Source organism: Amblyomma maculatum, chromosome 1 (genome assembly GCF_055883805.1).
Source record: "Amblyomma maculatum isolate TAMU_Amacu chromosome 1, ASM5588380v1, whole genome shotgun sequence".
NCBI lineage: Eukaryota > Metazoa > Arthropoda > Arachnida > Ixodida > Ixodidae > Amblyomma > Amblyomma maculatum.
The window spans coordinates 467,117,696-467,134,083 of NC_139344.1; the positions used below are offsets into that span (position 1 = coordinate 467,117,696).

At 49.0% G+C, this 16,388-nt stretch overlaps 1 protein-coding gene across 1 annotated transcript in view; it reads right to left on the reverse strand.

Moving 5' to 3' along the window:
• LOC146209879 (solute carrier family 41 member 3-like) overlaps positions 1-15,819 on the reverse strand; it is a 173,079-nt gene extending 157,260 nt beyond the window's left edge. Inside the window, exon 1 of the mRNA XM_084581421.1 lies at positions 15,511-15,819. Coding sequence (XP_084437547.1) covers positions 15,511-15,819 — 309 coding nt within the window. The remainder of the gene's footprint in view (positions 1-15,510) is intronic.
• Between the last annotated feature and the right edge of the window lie 569 nt (positions 15,820-16,388).

A 16,388-nucleotide genomic window follows, 5' to 3' on the forward strand; every position in this document is an offset into this window, starting at 1 on the left:
TGTCAGTCGTTTGTCATTACTGATGGCTAATTTAGTCATGACTAATGACTAATTAAAAGGAGTTATTGACTAGGTAATTATTACTTAGTACTAGTTAGTGACTAGTTAGTCATTAGTACTGGTTTGTGAATTAGCCTGTTTGGGTAATTAACTAAGTGAACCGAAACTCACTTTGGGTACTACCACAACAAACCTCAGCGACTACTCGCCTAAGTAAAATTGGTCTCGCTTGAAATTCGCAGCCTGTGACCTCACAACTCGATCGACCAAATGAAAAGGGGGAAAAGCGGGACATTTTTTGTCGATCCATGTCTGCTGACGATGAGCCAATAAAGACTACCGCTTAAAAAAGAACGTCGTGCGGCACGCGACAAAAAGCCCTCGCAAGATTAGCGGTATCATGGGCACTTTTTCTCCAAGCACGTCACATCAAGCTAATATACTACTCGCAGTGTGTACGTTAGTAGTGATGGATTGGCCCATGGTACCTCACGCTCGGTGTGGCTCTACCAACATGACAATGGCACCTTGCATTCTTTTGGCTAGAACCTTCCTAAATATTTTGCAGTTTACGTTGGTGAGTCTTATTGGATGATAAGACCTCGCCAAAACACGTTTTTCTGGTTCCTGAATTTTTGGTACAACTACTATATGCGAAGTTGTAAATGACAATGGAACGCACTTTTGCTCACATGCTTCGACAACTTAAAAAGGACATGGGCTACAGTACCTACGAATTGTTTACAGGCCGCGTACACGGCACCAGAGCTTCACACGCCTGTCAACAACTCGACGACTGCTTCAGTCCAGAATCTGCTCCCCTCTCTGGGATCGAGCTGCCCTCTTTCTTGGGTCAACTCACCATTGAATTGCCTAAGTTCTAACACACTCTCGCGGGGTGAACTCATCATTGAACTCCGCAATTTCCAACAATGCTCAAACTAAATCGCGAACCAACTTTGCAGGCTGAAGTGTTCGAAACTGATTTCCTCCCGGAGGACGCAGCGAGGTTAGCGGAGCTTCTTCCGAGCTCACCCCGTGAAGAAGCATCAGTCAACGCGTAGTTTCGATAATGGTAATTAACGTTCTTTCGCAATGGCAGTGAACGAAATCTGGGATCCGATTCTACTCCGGTCTATACTTTGAAAGATATTATGCTGTCAAAAGAGTCATTGCCTTTCCCTCTCTCTCCCATGTAAAGTTCTCTAGATGGGGAAAGCCAGGCTCCTTCTCCGCCTTACCACTAATACTATGATGTTCCCAGGAGCCCTAAAAGAGTTAAGGCGAAAGCTTTTCTAGGCTCGTGGAGAAAATCTCGCGTCGTTGAGATTGTCAATAAGATGAGTCAGCACGATTCCGCGAGAGGCAGATACTGTGCCTTTCCTTTCCTGTAAACTAATTTTGGAACCCAGCGAACGTTGATCCGATTTCGTTTTATTTGTTTTCTGGGATTAACGTGCCAAAGCGACTTAGGCTATGAGAAACGCCACAGTGGAGGACTCCGTAATTTTGCACCACCTGGGATTCTTTACAGTGCAATGACAGCGCACAGCACATGGACGCCTTGCTTTTCGCCTCCACCGAAAACGGTCGCCGAGGCCGGGATTCGATCCCGCATCCTTGAGAACAGTAACTGAGTGCCGTAACTGCTGCGCCACCCCGGCTGGCACCAACGAAATACTGGTTGCATTTGACAAGGAGCACTCGAAGCACCGTGTGCAGCAGCAACGCTCCGGCTTTCTCATTTCTCCACTGCTGATTCTGCCGTGTTCTTGGAACTTTTAAGGCCTACTAGGATCGTGCGCGCGCGAATAGTGCGCGAGGTCTGTCACACTTGGCGAGATAAAAATAAGCAGCTGACAGAGGCTTAGCTCTGCTACACCTAGATATACGTAGTTTAGAGTTACGGTTATGCTTGGTGCTGAGTTTGCACTTTCACCTAGTTTTGTCATGCGTTTAGTGCACCGACGAGTCTTAGAATCAAAGGACCCGGCGAACCAAAGGATCGCAGTTCGCCTGGCTGCCGACTTCATGGACAGATTGAACATGAATGTTTGAATGCGGCGGGGTCGTGCTGGGACCCAGGTGGCCAGGGAACCCCGAATACCCTTGCATCATTAAGTGTTTTGTCGTCCTCCTCTTGAATCACTTTCTTAATCCTCGTCGTCCTCTTTCCGGCGCTCAGATTCTGCTCGCAAGGACCCGGGATCGAATCCCGGCCTTGGCGGCCGCCTTTCCATGGAGGCGAAAAGCAAGGCGCCCGTGTACTGTACGATGTCAGTGCACTTTAAAGAGCCCCAGGTGATCGAAATTTCCGGAATCTTCCACTACGGCATCTCTCATGGCCTGAGTCTCTTTGGGAAGTTAAACCCCATAAACCAACCAAACCAATCATCTTCCTGTCTTTCCTCCGGCTACTGTTGCTGTTGTTAAGCGGCGGCCATAGCACGTCGTTGACCTTTCTGGAGACGAGTGTTTGCTAGACGTTCTTCTCGTTTTGGGAAGATTCAGTTTTCCGGGCCTCTCTCACAGCTGCTCTGGGAAAGCATCTTGTGACAACAAGGATTTCATCGAAGTTATTTATGTTCACTGTGTTTTATCATTCATCTACTGGAAAGAGAAGGCGCAGTATCTGTCACTTTGCGGAATCCAACTATCATTCTCACTGTAGACAAGAGGAATTGTGAAGAGCGTTTCGCGTTCCGTGAAGTAGTAAAGCGCTGCACTGAGGACTCAAGGGACGGAAGTTTGATTCCCCGGTGGAAGACAAGGCTTCTTAATTTATTTTTAAGTAACGATTCAATAGTGATTGGCATGATACTTCTGGTTAGTTGCTTCGGATCTTCGCCCTGATGAGGCTGGGCCATGTAGGTCACCGCCGCTTGCGGCGGGGGCTAGCCTGTACTGATGTTTTCTGTTGTAGGCCGTATATTCAACCAGCCACGGCTTCAGTGGTTGTGGACGACAGCTGTTGTTGCGGCGCGCGTCTTTCCCTCCCTCCTCTCTTTTCTTTCTTGTCTATTTTCTCTTCTGTCCGCATGAGGCAGCAGAGGTGGCTCAGCTACAGAGCTAGTAGCAGGCCCGTGCATTTTCTTTTGTTTCTTCCTACAGCCACAACAACTTCGAATTTAGCGGCTTTCGCGCATGCGCATAACGGGCGGCGCCCACGCACGTGAAACTTGGCTCTGACCCACATAGTGTTGCTTTACGCTACAATAATAGTAATAATAACTATAATTGGTTCGCATGAACAGGAAGGCGTCGTATCTTGTTTCTGTGGACGCTTGAACCATGCCGTACGGGAAAGAAGGAGCTGAGGTGGCTCAGCTACAAAGCTAGTAGCAGGCCCGTGCATTTTCTTTTCTTTCTTCCTACAGCCACAACAACTTCGAATTTAGCGGCTTTCGCGCATGCGCATAACGGGCGGCGCCCACGCACGTGAAACTTGGCTCTGACCCACATAGTGTTGCTTTACGCTACAATAATAGTAATAATAACTATAATTGGTTCGCATGAACAGGAAGGCGTCGTATCTTGTTTCTGTGGACGCTTGAACCATGCCGTACGGGAAAGACAAGGGCGGGAGTGAAAGTGATAAGAGAGAAATGGGTGCCACAGGGAAGGACTCCGGAGCAATTTCGACCTCCTGGGGATCTTTAACGCGCACTGACAACGCACAGCACACGGACAGCACTTTGTTTCGCTCCATCGAAACGCAGCCGCCTGCGGTCGGGATCAAACCCGGGTGCTCCGGCACAGCAGTTAGGCGTTTACCACTGCGCCACCGCAGCGGGATCAAGAGATTCCGCGAGGTGTGTTATTCTTAAGCGTTCCTGCCATCTGCAATCCCACACTTAAACACAAGCAAAGGAATGCCACCAGACAGCAGCAATGGTGTACCATCCAAACATTTTCCGGAGAAAGTGTGGCAGTTACGGCCCCTTTTCTTTCCTGTAAACGATATAGTATAATGATATTTAGCTCTGCAACGAACGCCGATAAGAGGCAAACGACGAGAGGCACATGATAGGATGGGAAGGCAGACTTTCGCCATTCTCCACTTAAGAGACTCCTAGGAGACTCATTTTTATCCGTCCTTTAGTGGTAGCTGCCCACACTGTAGGGCGGCATATTTGGACGCCTATCACATAGTGTACGCCTGCTTCTCCTACGCGTCTATTCTCCCCATCCTGTGAGCGCGCGGTGCGCGAGGACGTGTAGTACATCGGCTCCACCAACGTTTGGCTGTAGCAACAAAATTTCTACCGGAACCTCATCAAAACACTTGCAACTGTCTTCGTAAAGCCGAAATCTACATGGTGGAAACTACTCGCACCCAGGTGGAACTATTTTGAGGCTTTTCAGGGCCGATCTTCACTTACGTACCATAGCGACGGCGAAGGTCCTAGCGGGTACGCCGACGCCCATCCGTGTGAGTCGCCCGACCGCAGCAAGATGGCTTCTTAAGAGCCTCAACGTGGCTACGACCCAGTCGGCATGGCCTGGGCTAATATTCCTGCAACTTCAATAACACCTAGCCCGTATTCTGCACCCATCGAGAACGACAGGCTCTTCGTTAGTCGAACGCCGCTCCCGCAAGCGGAGCGCCCACTCTAAGAAAGCGTACGATATGATAGCAGGCCGCTCAACACGAAAAAACGCTGCAGCGCTTTAGGACGGGCCCCCATTCAAGACTGGACCCGTTTGGAAACCAAAGCCGCTTCAGTGGCTTCACCCCGAAGACATCGTTATCATCCTGGAGCTCCGGGTGACCGTCGCTCTCAAGGATGTCTACCACCATGGCGAGCTGGGAGCAGCACTTGCGGCCACCTCGACACCCAGGCCGCAGCATCGCTCAGTCGGCTCAGCAAAGCTTCATCGTAACAGACGCCAGAGAACCGCACGTCGTGGACAAGCTCTTGCAAAATTTCGAACTCAAGTCATCAAAGGGCCGGCTCCCCATGTACGGCCAGTTGAAACTCACTGGTGATGTGTGCCACGGCGTCATTACTGCTGCTAACTACGAGACCAGAGCATCTGCAAAACGACCTTCAGTGGCATGCTGGATAGTTTGCCGATATCCGCAAGCTTGGAAAATCAACCGTTGTGGCGCTCACCTTCGTGTGCAAAGTGGTGCCGCGATTTGTGCACTGCATATCAGAGGCGTCCTTTGAGGGCTTACCAGAGAACCAGATCGGCCTGCGCGCGATGCGCCACTGTGCGCCACCGAGCGGACACATTCCCCTGCCCAGCCGACAAAACGTGTTGCCGGTGTCACCGGACGGTGCCGACTGTCGACGGGGTCAAATGCGCCTCAAGAATGCACTTCATCCTGTGCAGTTTGGGGCAAGCCCATGCTACGAACTCCCATGACTGCAGGGTAAAACTCCGTCAGCTCAAGGTTCCTTGCATCAAGGCCAAACACCATGAGACGCCAGTAACCCAGTGACCTAGCAAGCAGCTGAGCCATCTAAACTCGAGGGCCAATGAAGGAACGCCGGGTGGTGGTCACGCTAACGGTACCAAAACGCTGCCACCTCGTCCCCCGTCGGTTATATCAACGGCGGGGACCTCTACCACTTCACGCCTCTCAAGAGTGACGGCACTGCCGGCGCCCGTTCCTCAGTGGGCAAACACGGCAAAACACAGGTGAGCAGCTTGGCTGTGGTCGCCTCCTTCTTCCATCCCCTTCCCCTCGCTCATCGTCTCCATGCTGGACGCGAGATACAAAACAAATCTCGGACAACCGCCGCCTCCTCCGTCGGTCGGGGCCCATTAGGGATGCATACCATCCTTCAAACTTCAGCCATCTTATCATTGATTCGAACAATGAGGACAGCTGCCCCGCTACCTCTGCCACCACCCATTTAGTGGCACGGCTCTGGTGCAGCCACTTCTCCTCCTCCCCTAAAATATTTATTCATGGCAAAACACCTTAATCAAAGATTCACTTCCTCCTCCAATGTGGTCATTCAGCCTCAATAACACAATGAAATTGTTGAGGCTTCTGGGACCGCACTAAGCGATTACCACCTCTACCTTGAAACCTTCGGGCCTCTACCAGCAGCGGTTGCCCTTCAGGAGCCAGGTCTGGGCGCCATATTTTAATTTTATTTGACGTTCGAACAAGATCCAGCACCTAGTTTTCTTGTACACAAAGCATACGCCGCTAAATTAGTGGACCTCTAACCCCAGCTCGCGTATTCCTATGTAACGCTGACCATCCTGCCACTCCGTCGCAGGTACCCGTCATTGCATTTACTAAATATGTACTGCACTAGCAAACTCAAGTGAGTGATTTTCGCGGATCTCTTCAGCCGCGCGATAAAAGCAGCTGGTTGCGATCCCCTCATAATTGTGGGCGATTTTAACGCTTGTAGTCAACTGCAATGAGCAGTCGCGCGACACAAGCTGGCGGAGCTTGCGTCCGCATTGGGCCTCCCCCTCCACACGCACCCCGTCCGCGCAGCCCGGCTAGGAAACTCCGTGACACGGGATACGTGCCCATACTTGTCCTTCACTCGCAACATAAGACACGCAGACTGGCTCAACCCCGAGGAAACTCTGGGTAGCTACCATTGCATCCTCAACATTATACTGCGCACATGCCGTCTCAATCGTCCCATAACTCAAGCCCTTATCACAAATTAGACGAAGTTTAGGCAACATTTAGCTCGCTTGATAACACATTCATTATCGAGCAGGGTTACCCAGCATGGTCCATACAGTTGCTGACAAACCTTAGCTTGCGAGCGCGAGAGGCGAGCGCGGAAGAAGTCAACCACCTCCTACACCTCTCGGAAGCTCATCGCAACCTTGTCCGCCATTGGCTGCGTCAGAAACACATATAGAAAGCTTAAAGCTCGAATTTCCGAGCTCACCCAGAAAGCCAACGAGTACGGGGCCCATCTCAGCGATTCCAACTGGGTAGGCCGATACAACGCGGCCGCGCGAGAAATGTCTAGCCGCAACACATGGCGTCTATTTCGAGCCCTCATCGACCCAATGCAAACACAATCGAAACAAAAAGATCTGCAGCGAGCCATGCATGGTTTCCCTTGCAAAACGGCTCAACTGGACAGTAATATACGTGCGCAACAGAGACGAGACAAAGAGAAGTGGACAACGACACTTCTCTTTGTCTCTTCTGTTGCGCACGTATATTACTGTCCATCATGGCTCACCAAACGGCCTAATCAGCCGTTCTTCTACGGCTCAACTGGCACAGAAACTCTAGCACCAGTGTATGTGTGCGGCTTAAGACCTCCTTGGGATCTTTACACTCTTATGCAGGCAAAGAGAACACGGAGCTGGATAAACCTTTCCAATTCCATGATTTGTGGGCTGCTCTCTCCAAAATGAAAAGGGGCATTACCGCGGAAAGGGATCAGTCTACCATTAAGCTTTTGACGAACCTGCCCGACTCGGCATACAATTCCCTCCTCGTCTACATCAACGTGATTTACCGCGGGCAGAGCCCCAAGAAAACGGCTCTCGTAACCTTTATGCCTACATTAAGCAAACCAATTGAAACAGATAACCTCGGCCCCATCTATCTTACCTCCTCTGCGGACAAACAAAGGGAGACGATGGTGACGGTTCGGTTATCTGCATATCTTGAACACAAACATGCCCTTGCGGGCACCATGTTCGGATTTCGCCCACTCAGGTACCACAGAATGTACTTCTGCAACTACACCGGGAAGTCCTTGACCCACTCGAATGCCCGCCCCGTGATCGGGTAGTAAAAATCTCAGATCTTAAGGGGGCTTTCAACAATGTAACACAAGTGATAATACTCCCAATCCCATGCCAGATTGGCTGTGGCCTCAACACATTCCGATACATACACCGATTTCTAACGAATCAACACTCCTACATTCGCATCCAAGATAGAGAGTACGGCCCGCACCCACTCTCCAAGTGGGAAATCGCTCAAGCCGCGGTACTTTCAGAGCTCCTCTTCAATCTGCCTATGATGCTCCTGCCGGCCCAGCTGGATGGTGCTGGCGGTGTGCAGCACGCCCTGTATGCCGATGACATCACCCTGTGGGACATCCGGGGCAGCACACGAGACATTGAAACCAGCCTTTCTTCAAAAATCGGAATTTGTGAACATCCACCCCTTGTAAAAGCGTACAGCTGAAACCTCTCTTTCACTCGACAGTGATCCAATACGTGAAGCTAACATGATACGGCTACTCAGCCTACATCCACAATCACAGATGGCCAGATAGCACACTGGCCAAATTCCGTAAGATGGGGGATCAGGTGGGCCGCATGGTTCATCGGGTTTCCAACAAACTCGGGAAGTTACGAAGTGGCGATGCCTTGCTGCTGGCAAACGCCTTCGTGACCAGTCTAATTCTCTAATCCGCTCCTTATCTCCACTTACGAAAATAGGAGGAGGATTCGCTTGAGGTCATTCTTCGCAAAATTATTACGCGTGCCCTTGACCTCGCCATCACTACTTCAAGCAGCCGTCTTAAGGCCCTTGGGACGGTTAATACTTTCTCAGAGCTCCGGGAGGCCCACCTAAAAACCAGTACACGCGTTTCTCACAAACGTACTCAGGTCATCGTCTTCTTGCTCAACTCCATATCCAACACACCACTGTGATAAATACGCGTCTTGCATCCCAGAACTGTGGAGACGCTCATTCCTTGTGCGATCTCTTCCAGCCATCATGTCACACGAAAATCACAATGGTCGGCGCCTGACACGAGCGGAAACCCTAGCCCGACATTATGGCAACAGATTAAGTATATACTACGTGGAGGATGTTATACGGCCCCGGTAGTTCTCAACAGCAACATCGTTAACGGCCTCACCTTCAGAGCCCCCAGTGCAACACAAGCAGAAGAGGTCGCCATTGCTCTCGAGGTATCAAATTTTAATTCAAAATACGTAATCACCGACTCGCGAGGGGCCTGTCGGTACTTCAAGCAAGGCTAGACTCCCTTTCTAACCATCATGTCAACATAAATTGCATACGAGATACGGACCCCGCAAAACTTACCTTATATGCGTCCCTGCTCCTCAAGAGTTGGCAGGAAACTAGGCAGCAGATGCAGCCGCCCGCGCGCTCTCTCATCGGGCTGTTATCTCCTCCCCACACGATCAGGAAACCAATTTTAATCTGATATGTACCTTCAAAGATATCACATCATACTATCAAGACAGACATCGACATTACCCCCACCCATGTAAAGGCCTCAAGAAGGCGGATGAGTGGCTCCTTCTTCGCCTCCTCACCAATACATCGATGTGCCCGGCAGCCCTAAAGTGTTGTGACCCCTCCTTCCTCGGCAAGCTGCCCACATTGTGGAGCGGTGTCTTTGAACATCTATCACATGATATGGGCCTGCCCTTCCAACCTGGCTATTCCCTCATCTTAAACCCAACCCGGTACGACTGGGAGGCGACCGTACTCGGCGGCCACGACTTACAGTACCAACAAGACAGTCGTGCGTGCCCGGGCGGCGGCCACAACTACTGGGGTCCCAAACGAGGGATACTCACATAGTGCTTGAAGGCTCACTTCGTACAGAATGATCAAACAATACCTCCCGTCCGTTATATAGCCTAATGATTTCGCCACCACAATTGACAACAGTGACAGGAAGCACCAGCAGCGATGCATGGCTGCTCATTAATCATCGAAGATTTTATGGCCAATACTGAAAGAGCCGTTCATTAAATTTCCAGTGAGCGGAGCGAGTTTGGTGTACGGAAACAATTGGGTCCGGTTCTGATCTGCCGGTGCCCACGACGGCGCAATTGCCGCTGCTCCTCGCATTTCCACAAAGAGTTACGAAGGTTTCAACTAAGCTCCCACAGAGTTAGAATTAAAGCTCGGTTTAATTCGATTTATCTGCTGGTCGATATTTTGTTTATTTTGTTGCGCTAAAATTTTGATTTGGTTAATATTAGGAACACACACATTAGGCAAAGTGTTCACGTTTACTGTGTCTTCTCTCCGTTCCAACACAGTATAGGGAGACGTGCTTACACTTTTTCTTCTAGCTTCCTCCTACTCCCTGCTACTTCTCAAAAAAAAAAAAAAAAAAAGAAGCGGCCGGCTCATTCGCCATCCTGGCGTTGTCTGACGTGCCGTAGCGATTACGCAGTGCGCCTACGCAAGCAACCATGGCGCTCATCAAGATGCCAGTCGCATCGCGTCGTAGCTGAATCATTATCGGTACCACAAGAGCGAGGTCATCCTATTGTCCGGTTAATCCAATAATGAAGCCTGTCCTGCGGGACGGCGGAGGCTTTTTCAGCGTCCCTCGAAACACCTATTAATGTGTAAGCGTTTTATGACTATGTAGGCGGGTTTCGCGTGGGCAATAATTTCTCGGTGCTGTAAAAACGGAATTTGTCGGTATATCAACGCAGAGGGCTATGGAACGAAAATTGGTAGGCGTAACGTTAGGAGATAGGAAGCGTGCAGAGTGGGTCAAATAAATTACTAACGTTACTGACATTCTAGTGGAAATCAAGAAGATATTTGCATGGGCAGGACATGTGGTGTAGGTGGGTGGATGAGGTTAAGAAATTTTCAGGGGTCAAGTGGATACAGCTAGCACAGGACCGGGTTAATTGGAGCAATAGGGGGAGGCCTTCACCCTGCAGTGGGTATAGTCAGGCTGATAATGAGTGATGATGAATTGGTATATCGGAAAAAGAATAATACCATAAGACAGTGCATTAAGAAACCGCGGCTAAAGGAAGGGTAGAAGATGGAAGAGAAAGCGGACTGAAAGAGTGCAAGGGGCATCGTAGTGAAAGGCTCCATAGTAATGTCGACCACATTGTACTGATCCGTTTATCATTAAAGAGCGTGATAGCAAACGTGCAAATCGCGAGGCGGGCCTACCCGCCTGACCGGCTTTACCGAGATTGCGTCCCATTCGCCTGTTCGCCAGTTTCGGAATCCTGGCTGGGGCCAGGCGTGACCGGGACGCGTTTTCATGCGATTTCGCTTTTTCTTATAGATAGAATTAAGAAACAATTTGCACACATGGTTACCAAAACCCCTTCTTTCAAACCACCGAATGTTATGCAACTTGAAAACCATTTCAGCTACCTTTAAGACAGACCTTAATCAAATATTTGCTATTTCATTCTGCATAGCTTCATGTTGCCAGTTCATAGAGCATAGCGCCACATTAACTGATCATCAAGTGTCAGTGCTCAGTCGAGCAGGAAACTGGCAGCGGCTAAGTCGAAATGAGGGTCGCAAGAGTCGCTTGAGGAAGGCGCATTGCGGATGCAGACTTATATCAGTCACCATTGAAGCAAGCCTTATGAGTGATGTTCGCGGCACTCCACGTTTGTGTTTCTTGCATTTGAGGTCCTCTCCGAAACACCGGCATAGAATAGAGACAGCACCGGTTATATCGAGCACCCAAGTCCGGCAATGAATTGGCACGTTTTGCCACTTTACAACGTGTTTCCAGCCCTTGATACTAAGTCCGTCTTCAAAACAATGCTCACATGCCTCTGAAATGAAGGATATCCGTATATATGCGATAAGGGACACGTCGGGCAACGTCATCACTAATATGGACAAGATAGTCAAAGTAGCCGAGGAGTTCTATACAGATCTTTAAGTAGCCAAAGTAGTCCGGACCGTAATGAGATTGGCGGTAACGAAGAACAGTCAGACGTTCCGCCAGAGACAAAGAATGAGGTCAATAAAGCATTAGAAGCTATGAAAAGGGGGAAATCAGCTGGAGAGGATCAGGTAACTACAGATTTGTTGAAGGACGGTTGGGATATCGTGGTAGAAAAACTGGCCACCCTGTATACGCAGTGCCTGGTGCCATCGACAATACCGGAACCACGGAAGCAGGCAAACATTATCCTCATTCATAAGAAAGAGGACTCTAAAGACATTAAAAAGTACAGACCAATCAGCTAACTGTCTGTTACGTACAAGGTATTTGCTAAGGCAATCGCTAAAAGAATCAGAACAACCTTATCCTGCAATCAAGCAAAGGATCAAGCAGGTTTTCGGAAACTGTACTCTACTATCGGTCGTACCCATACCATCAACCAGATGATAGAAAAATGCTCGGAATATAACCAGCCCTTATACATAGCATTCATTGATTACGAAAAAGCATTTGACTCAGTTGAAACCTAGGCGGTGATACAGGCATTGCGAAATCAGGGTGTAGACATGCCGTACGTGAAAGTGCTGGAAGATATATATAGTGCCTGCACAGCAACCATAGTTCTGCATAAAGAAAGTAACGAAATTCCCATAAAGAAAGGTGTTAGGCAAGGAGACAAGATCTACCTAGTGCGATTCACAGCTTGCTTAGAGGCAGTATTCAGAAACTTGGAATGGGAGCAGTTAGGGATAAGGGTAGATGGAGAATACCTCAGTAATCTGCGATTTGCTGATGACAATTGCCTTGCTAAGTAGCTCGGGGGATGGACTGCAAATAATGATTGGTGACCTAGACTGGAAAAGTAGAAAGGTAGGCTTAAAAATCAATATGCAGAAGACTAAGGCAATGTTCAACAGCCTCGGGAAGGAACAGCAATTTACGTTAGGTAACGAAGCACTGGAAGTAGTAGGCGAATATGTCTACTTAGGACAGATAGTAATCGCAGATCCGGACCATGAAAAGTAAATAGCAAGAAGAATAAGATTGGTATGGAGCGCATTTGGCAAGCACTCGTAGATTATGACTAGCAGCTTGCCGGTATCGTTCAAGAGAAAAGTATACAACAGTTGCATCTTACCTGTACTCATCTATGGGGCTGAAATACGGTTGCTAACCAAGAGGGTTCTACTTAAGTTGAGGACAACTCGGAGGGCTATGGAACGAGAAATGGTAGGGGTAACATTAGGAAATAGGAAGAGTGCAGAGTGCGACAAAAAATAACTCAAGTTACTGCCATTCTAGTGGAAATTAAGAACAAGAAATGGGCATGGGCAGGACATGTAGCGCGAAGAGAGGGTAACCGATGGTCGCTTAGGGTAACAAACTGGATTTCAAGGGAATGAAAGCGTAGCAGGGGGCGGCAGAAAGTTAGGTTGGCGGATAAAGTCAAAAAGTTCGAAAGGGTTAAGTGGATGCAGCTAGCAGAGAACCGGGTTAATTGGAGAAATATGGGAGAGTCATTCGCCCTGCATTGGGTCTAGTCAGGCTGATAATGATGATGATGACTTGAAGCGCGCAGTTAGGAAAGTGGGAGTGAAAGTGGAAACAGAGAAAGAGGAGCCTTAATAGAAGGCTGCAGATTAATCTCGACCACATGGAAAACGCGCACTGGCATCTCACAGCACAAGGATGCCTCTTCGCTTCGCTTGGTCTCGATCGAGATGCGGCCTGCGGCGGTCGCGTTCGAGCTTGGGTACTCTTGCACGTAGGCGGGCATCTTAACCCACGACCTAATGTCTTGACTCCTGCGCCACTGTGACGGAGCAGTTAGATTCTAAAGTGGTGGAAATTATTCTTCAGCCCTCCAATATGACGTCTCTTTATTTCGGCTTTCAGTCTCACCTTAACCCTTCCCTTACGATGAGGTGCAGTTGTCCACGCAGAAGCGTGACAGATACTGCGCACTTCTTTCCTATAAACCAATTCAAAATGTTTTGCATTTTTGCCGCACGGCCCGCGAGGTATTTCGATGCAGCAGTAACGGTCCCTAAGAAAGCTGAAAATGTGATTTGCCGGATACATATTTTATAACTTGCCCAGTTGAAAAATTTACGGTACGCCGTCATAAATTGAATAAATATTCTGCAGTTCTGACGTGGATGTCGAAGTTTTCTGTAGTTCTGTACTACTTCCCTGCAGCACTGTAGATTGTTTTGTATATTTTTCTGTCATCCGTACCACTCCTCTGTAGTAACACAACTGTCAGATGTTACTAAAGAAATTTATGGTGTAACGTGATTTTTCAAAAGCCACACAGAAATTTTAGCTTAACAACGGAAAATTTTCTGTACCTTCTTTTGCAGTTGGATGTAGTTTGTACCCCGCACCGGCAGCTCAGTGGTTAAGACGCCCGGATGCAGACCCGGAGTACTTGTGCTCGAACCTCACCGCTGACGGCGGCGTTTCATTGGAGGCGTCATGGAGAGGCGTCCGTACGCTGTGCGATGTTCGTGCTCGTTAAAGATCCCCAGATGGTCGAAATTACTCTACAGCCCTTCGCTGCAGCTCCTATTTCTTTGGCATCTCTCATAGCTTGAGTGGCTTTGGGATGTAAAACCCGCCTTTCATTCCATATTCGTCTCTTTCCTTGTGGTCATGTGTCCAAAGCGAAATTGTGACAGATACTGGATTTCCTTTCCTGAACGCACATTTGGGTATTTAGAGTCTGGTGCACGACTACCAGCGCTTTGAATCCTGATTTTCGCATCACCGCAGCGTCGCTCCGAAAACAATTGCATGCCAAACAGAAGGTTACTTTCAAGCGAACTGGACGTTCACCGTATAGATAGCCGACCGAGCTACGCACACTAAAAACAATCATAGGGGAACTTAAGAACAGCGAAGAATAATAATTGGTTCACATATTCACACTCATTCAGTGGACACCTGACCCGCGCTGCGAGAGGAGGGTGGAAGGCGCGAAGGAAGTGCTGTAGTGGAGGGCTTCGGAGTAATTTTGATCATTTGGGGACCTTTAATGTGCAGTCCCCAGGCTGTCTAAATCATTCCATAGACCTCCTTTATTGCACCCCTTTCTCTATTTCCGCTTTCTCAGCCCCGCAGGATGCTTTAAATCTTCCAGTGAGGGATAGTTCGATAAACCAGAACACGACTATACGCTTTTCTATGGGAGTTCCAAAAGGATTTCTGATGGTTGCAATGATTCGGTATATTCCAATTCGATTTATCGGCGATCAACTGTACAAGGAATGTTTTCTCAATTTACCCATTACGATCCACCACGATGGCGCAGTCGTTACAATGCCCAACTACTGCACCACTGTACCCGGGTTCGAAACTGACCCCCGCCGTCTACGTATTTGTGGAGGCGAAACATAGTGGCGTCCACGTGCTCTGCGAAGTCAGTGCACGTTAAAGAACCCAAAGGTGTCTCAATTTCCAGGTTTCTCCATCATGGCATCTCATAACCTGAGTCGGTTTGGAACTTTAAACACTGCAAACCAAACCAATTTAACCTTAGGCATTCACGTCAGAGCAGCGGCTGTCCTTACTCAGAGACGTAGGCGAAAACGCAATCGGAGAACCCGGCCAACACTGTTTTGATGGCAGTGGCATGGATCATCTACCCGCAATATTGTCCTCGTTTTCCTCTAATAAGGCTCTTCATTTCATTTAATCAGTGGAGCCGTCTTAGCCGCAAAAGGCGAGAAAAAGCTGCTTTGCCACAAAGTACCAAAACTTTGTTAAAAGCAGCACCGCAATCAGTCGCATTTTTGCTCCTCGTTTGTTTTGTCAGCGCGGCGACAAAGCGCCACTCGACAGCGGGTGGTGTATGAACCTTGCAAGCTCTTGTTCAGAGAGTGCGTACCTTGACCATGTCGAGCAATACTCCGGCAAAGGTAGATCCAATACCAGCCAGCAGGAATGGCACGAATACCTGCGCTGTGGTGGTGGTGAGGTGGGCGCCCAGTGTAGGGTCGATGCCACTGTCCACGCCAGCGGTGCCGACGCAGGCGTCAGTGAGAGGTGAGCGTGAATCGGAACGCGGTGGTGTCGAGACCAGAGAGGAGGGCGTGGCAGTGCACGTCACCATAGCCCGCTCTTCGTCGTTCTTCGACATGTGGCTCTCGTCCGTGCTTAGCGGGGGTGAAGATGACGGGCTGGCTTTGCTTATCATACGCGCTGTAAAAAAAAAACGAACTGGATGTCAGTGGGGTAGAAGCGGTTGGATGAATGCAGGAGACATGAAAGTAACGTTATTGGGCTGTTTGATTTCTATATGTCGTGAATAACTATAGCATAAGCAAAAATAATTCAAAGCGAGCATGAACTTAGTCCCTATCCAATGCATGCTGAATATTTTGGCGGAGAGGCGCGAACGAAGATATCATAATAACAATAATAATAATTGGTTTACAGGAAGGGAAAGGCGCAGTATCTGTCACACTTGTTTACTCCATAGCCCTCCACTACGGCTCCTCTTTCTCTCTTTCCACTCGTACCCACCTTTCTCCCTTCCCTTACTGCGCGGTTCAGGTGTCCACAGACGAAGATATCCTCACGAATCTCTCTCAATTGGACCCTGGTGAATGGATATTCAATTATGTCCGATCATTCCTATCAGAGCGGACAGCAGAGCTCACTCTAGGTAGCCTTAAATCAGATCCCATTCCTCTGGGAAGCCGGGGCACACCACGAGGCTCGGTGCTCTCGCCTTTCCTATTTAATCTTGCACTCATTACACTT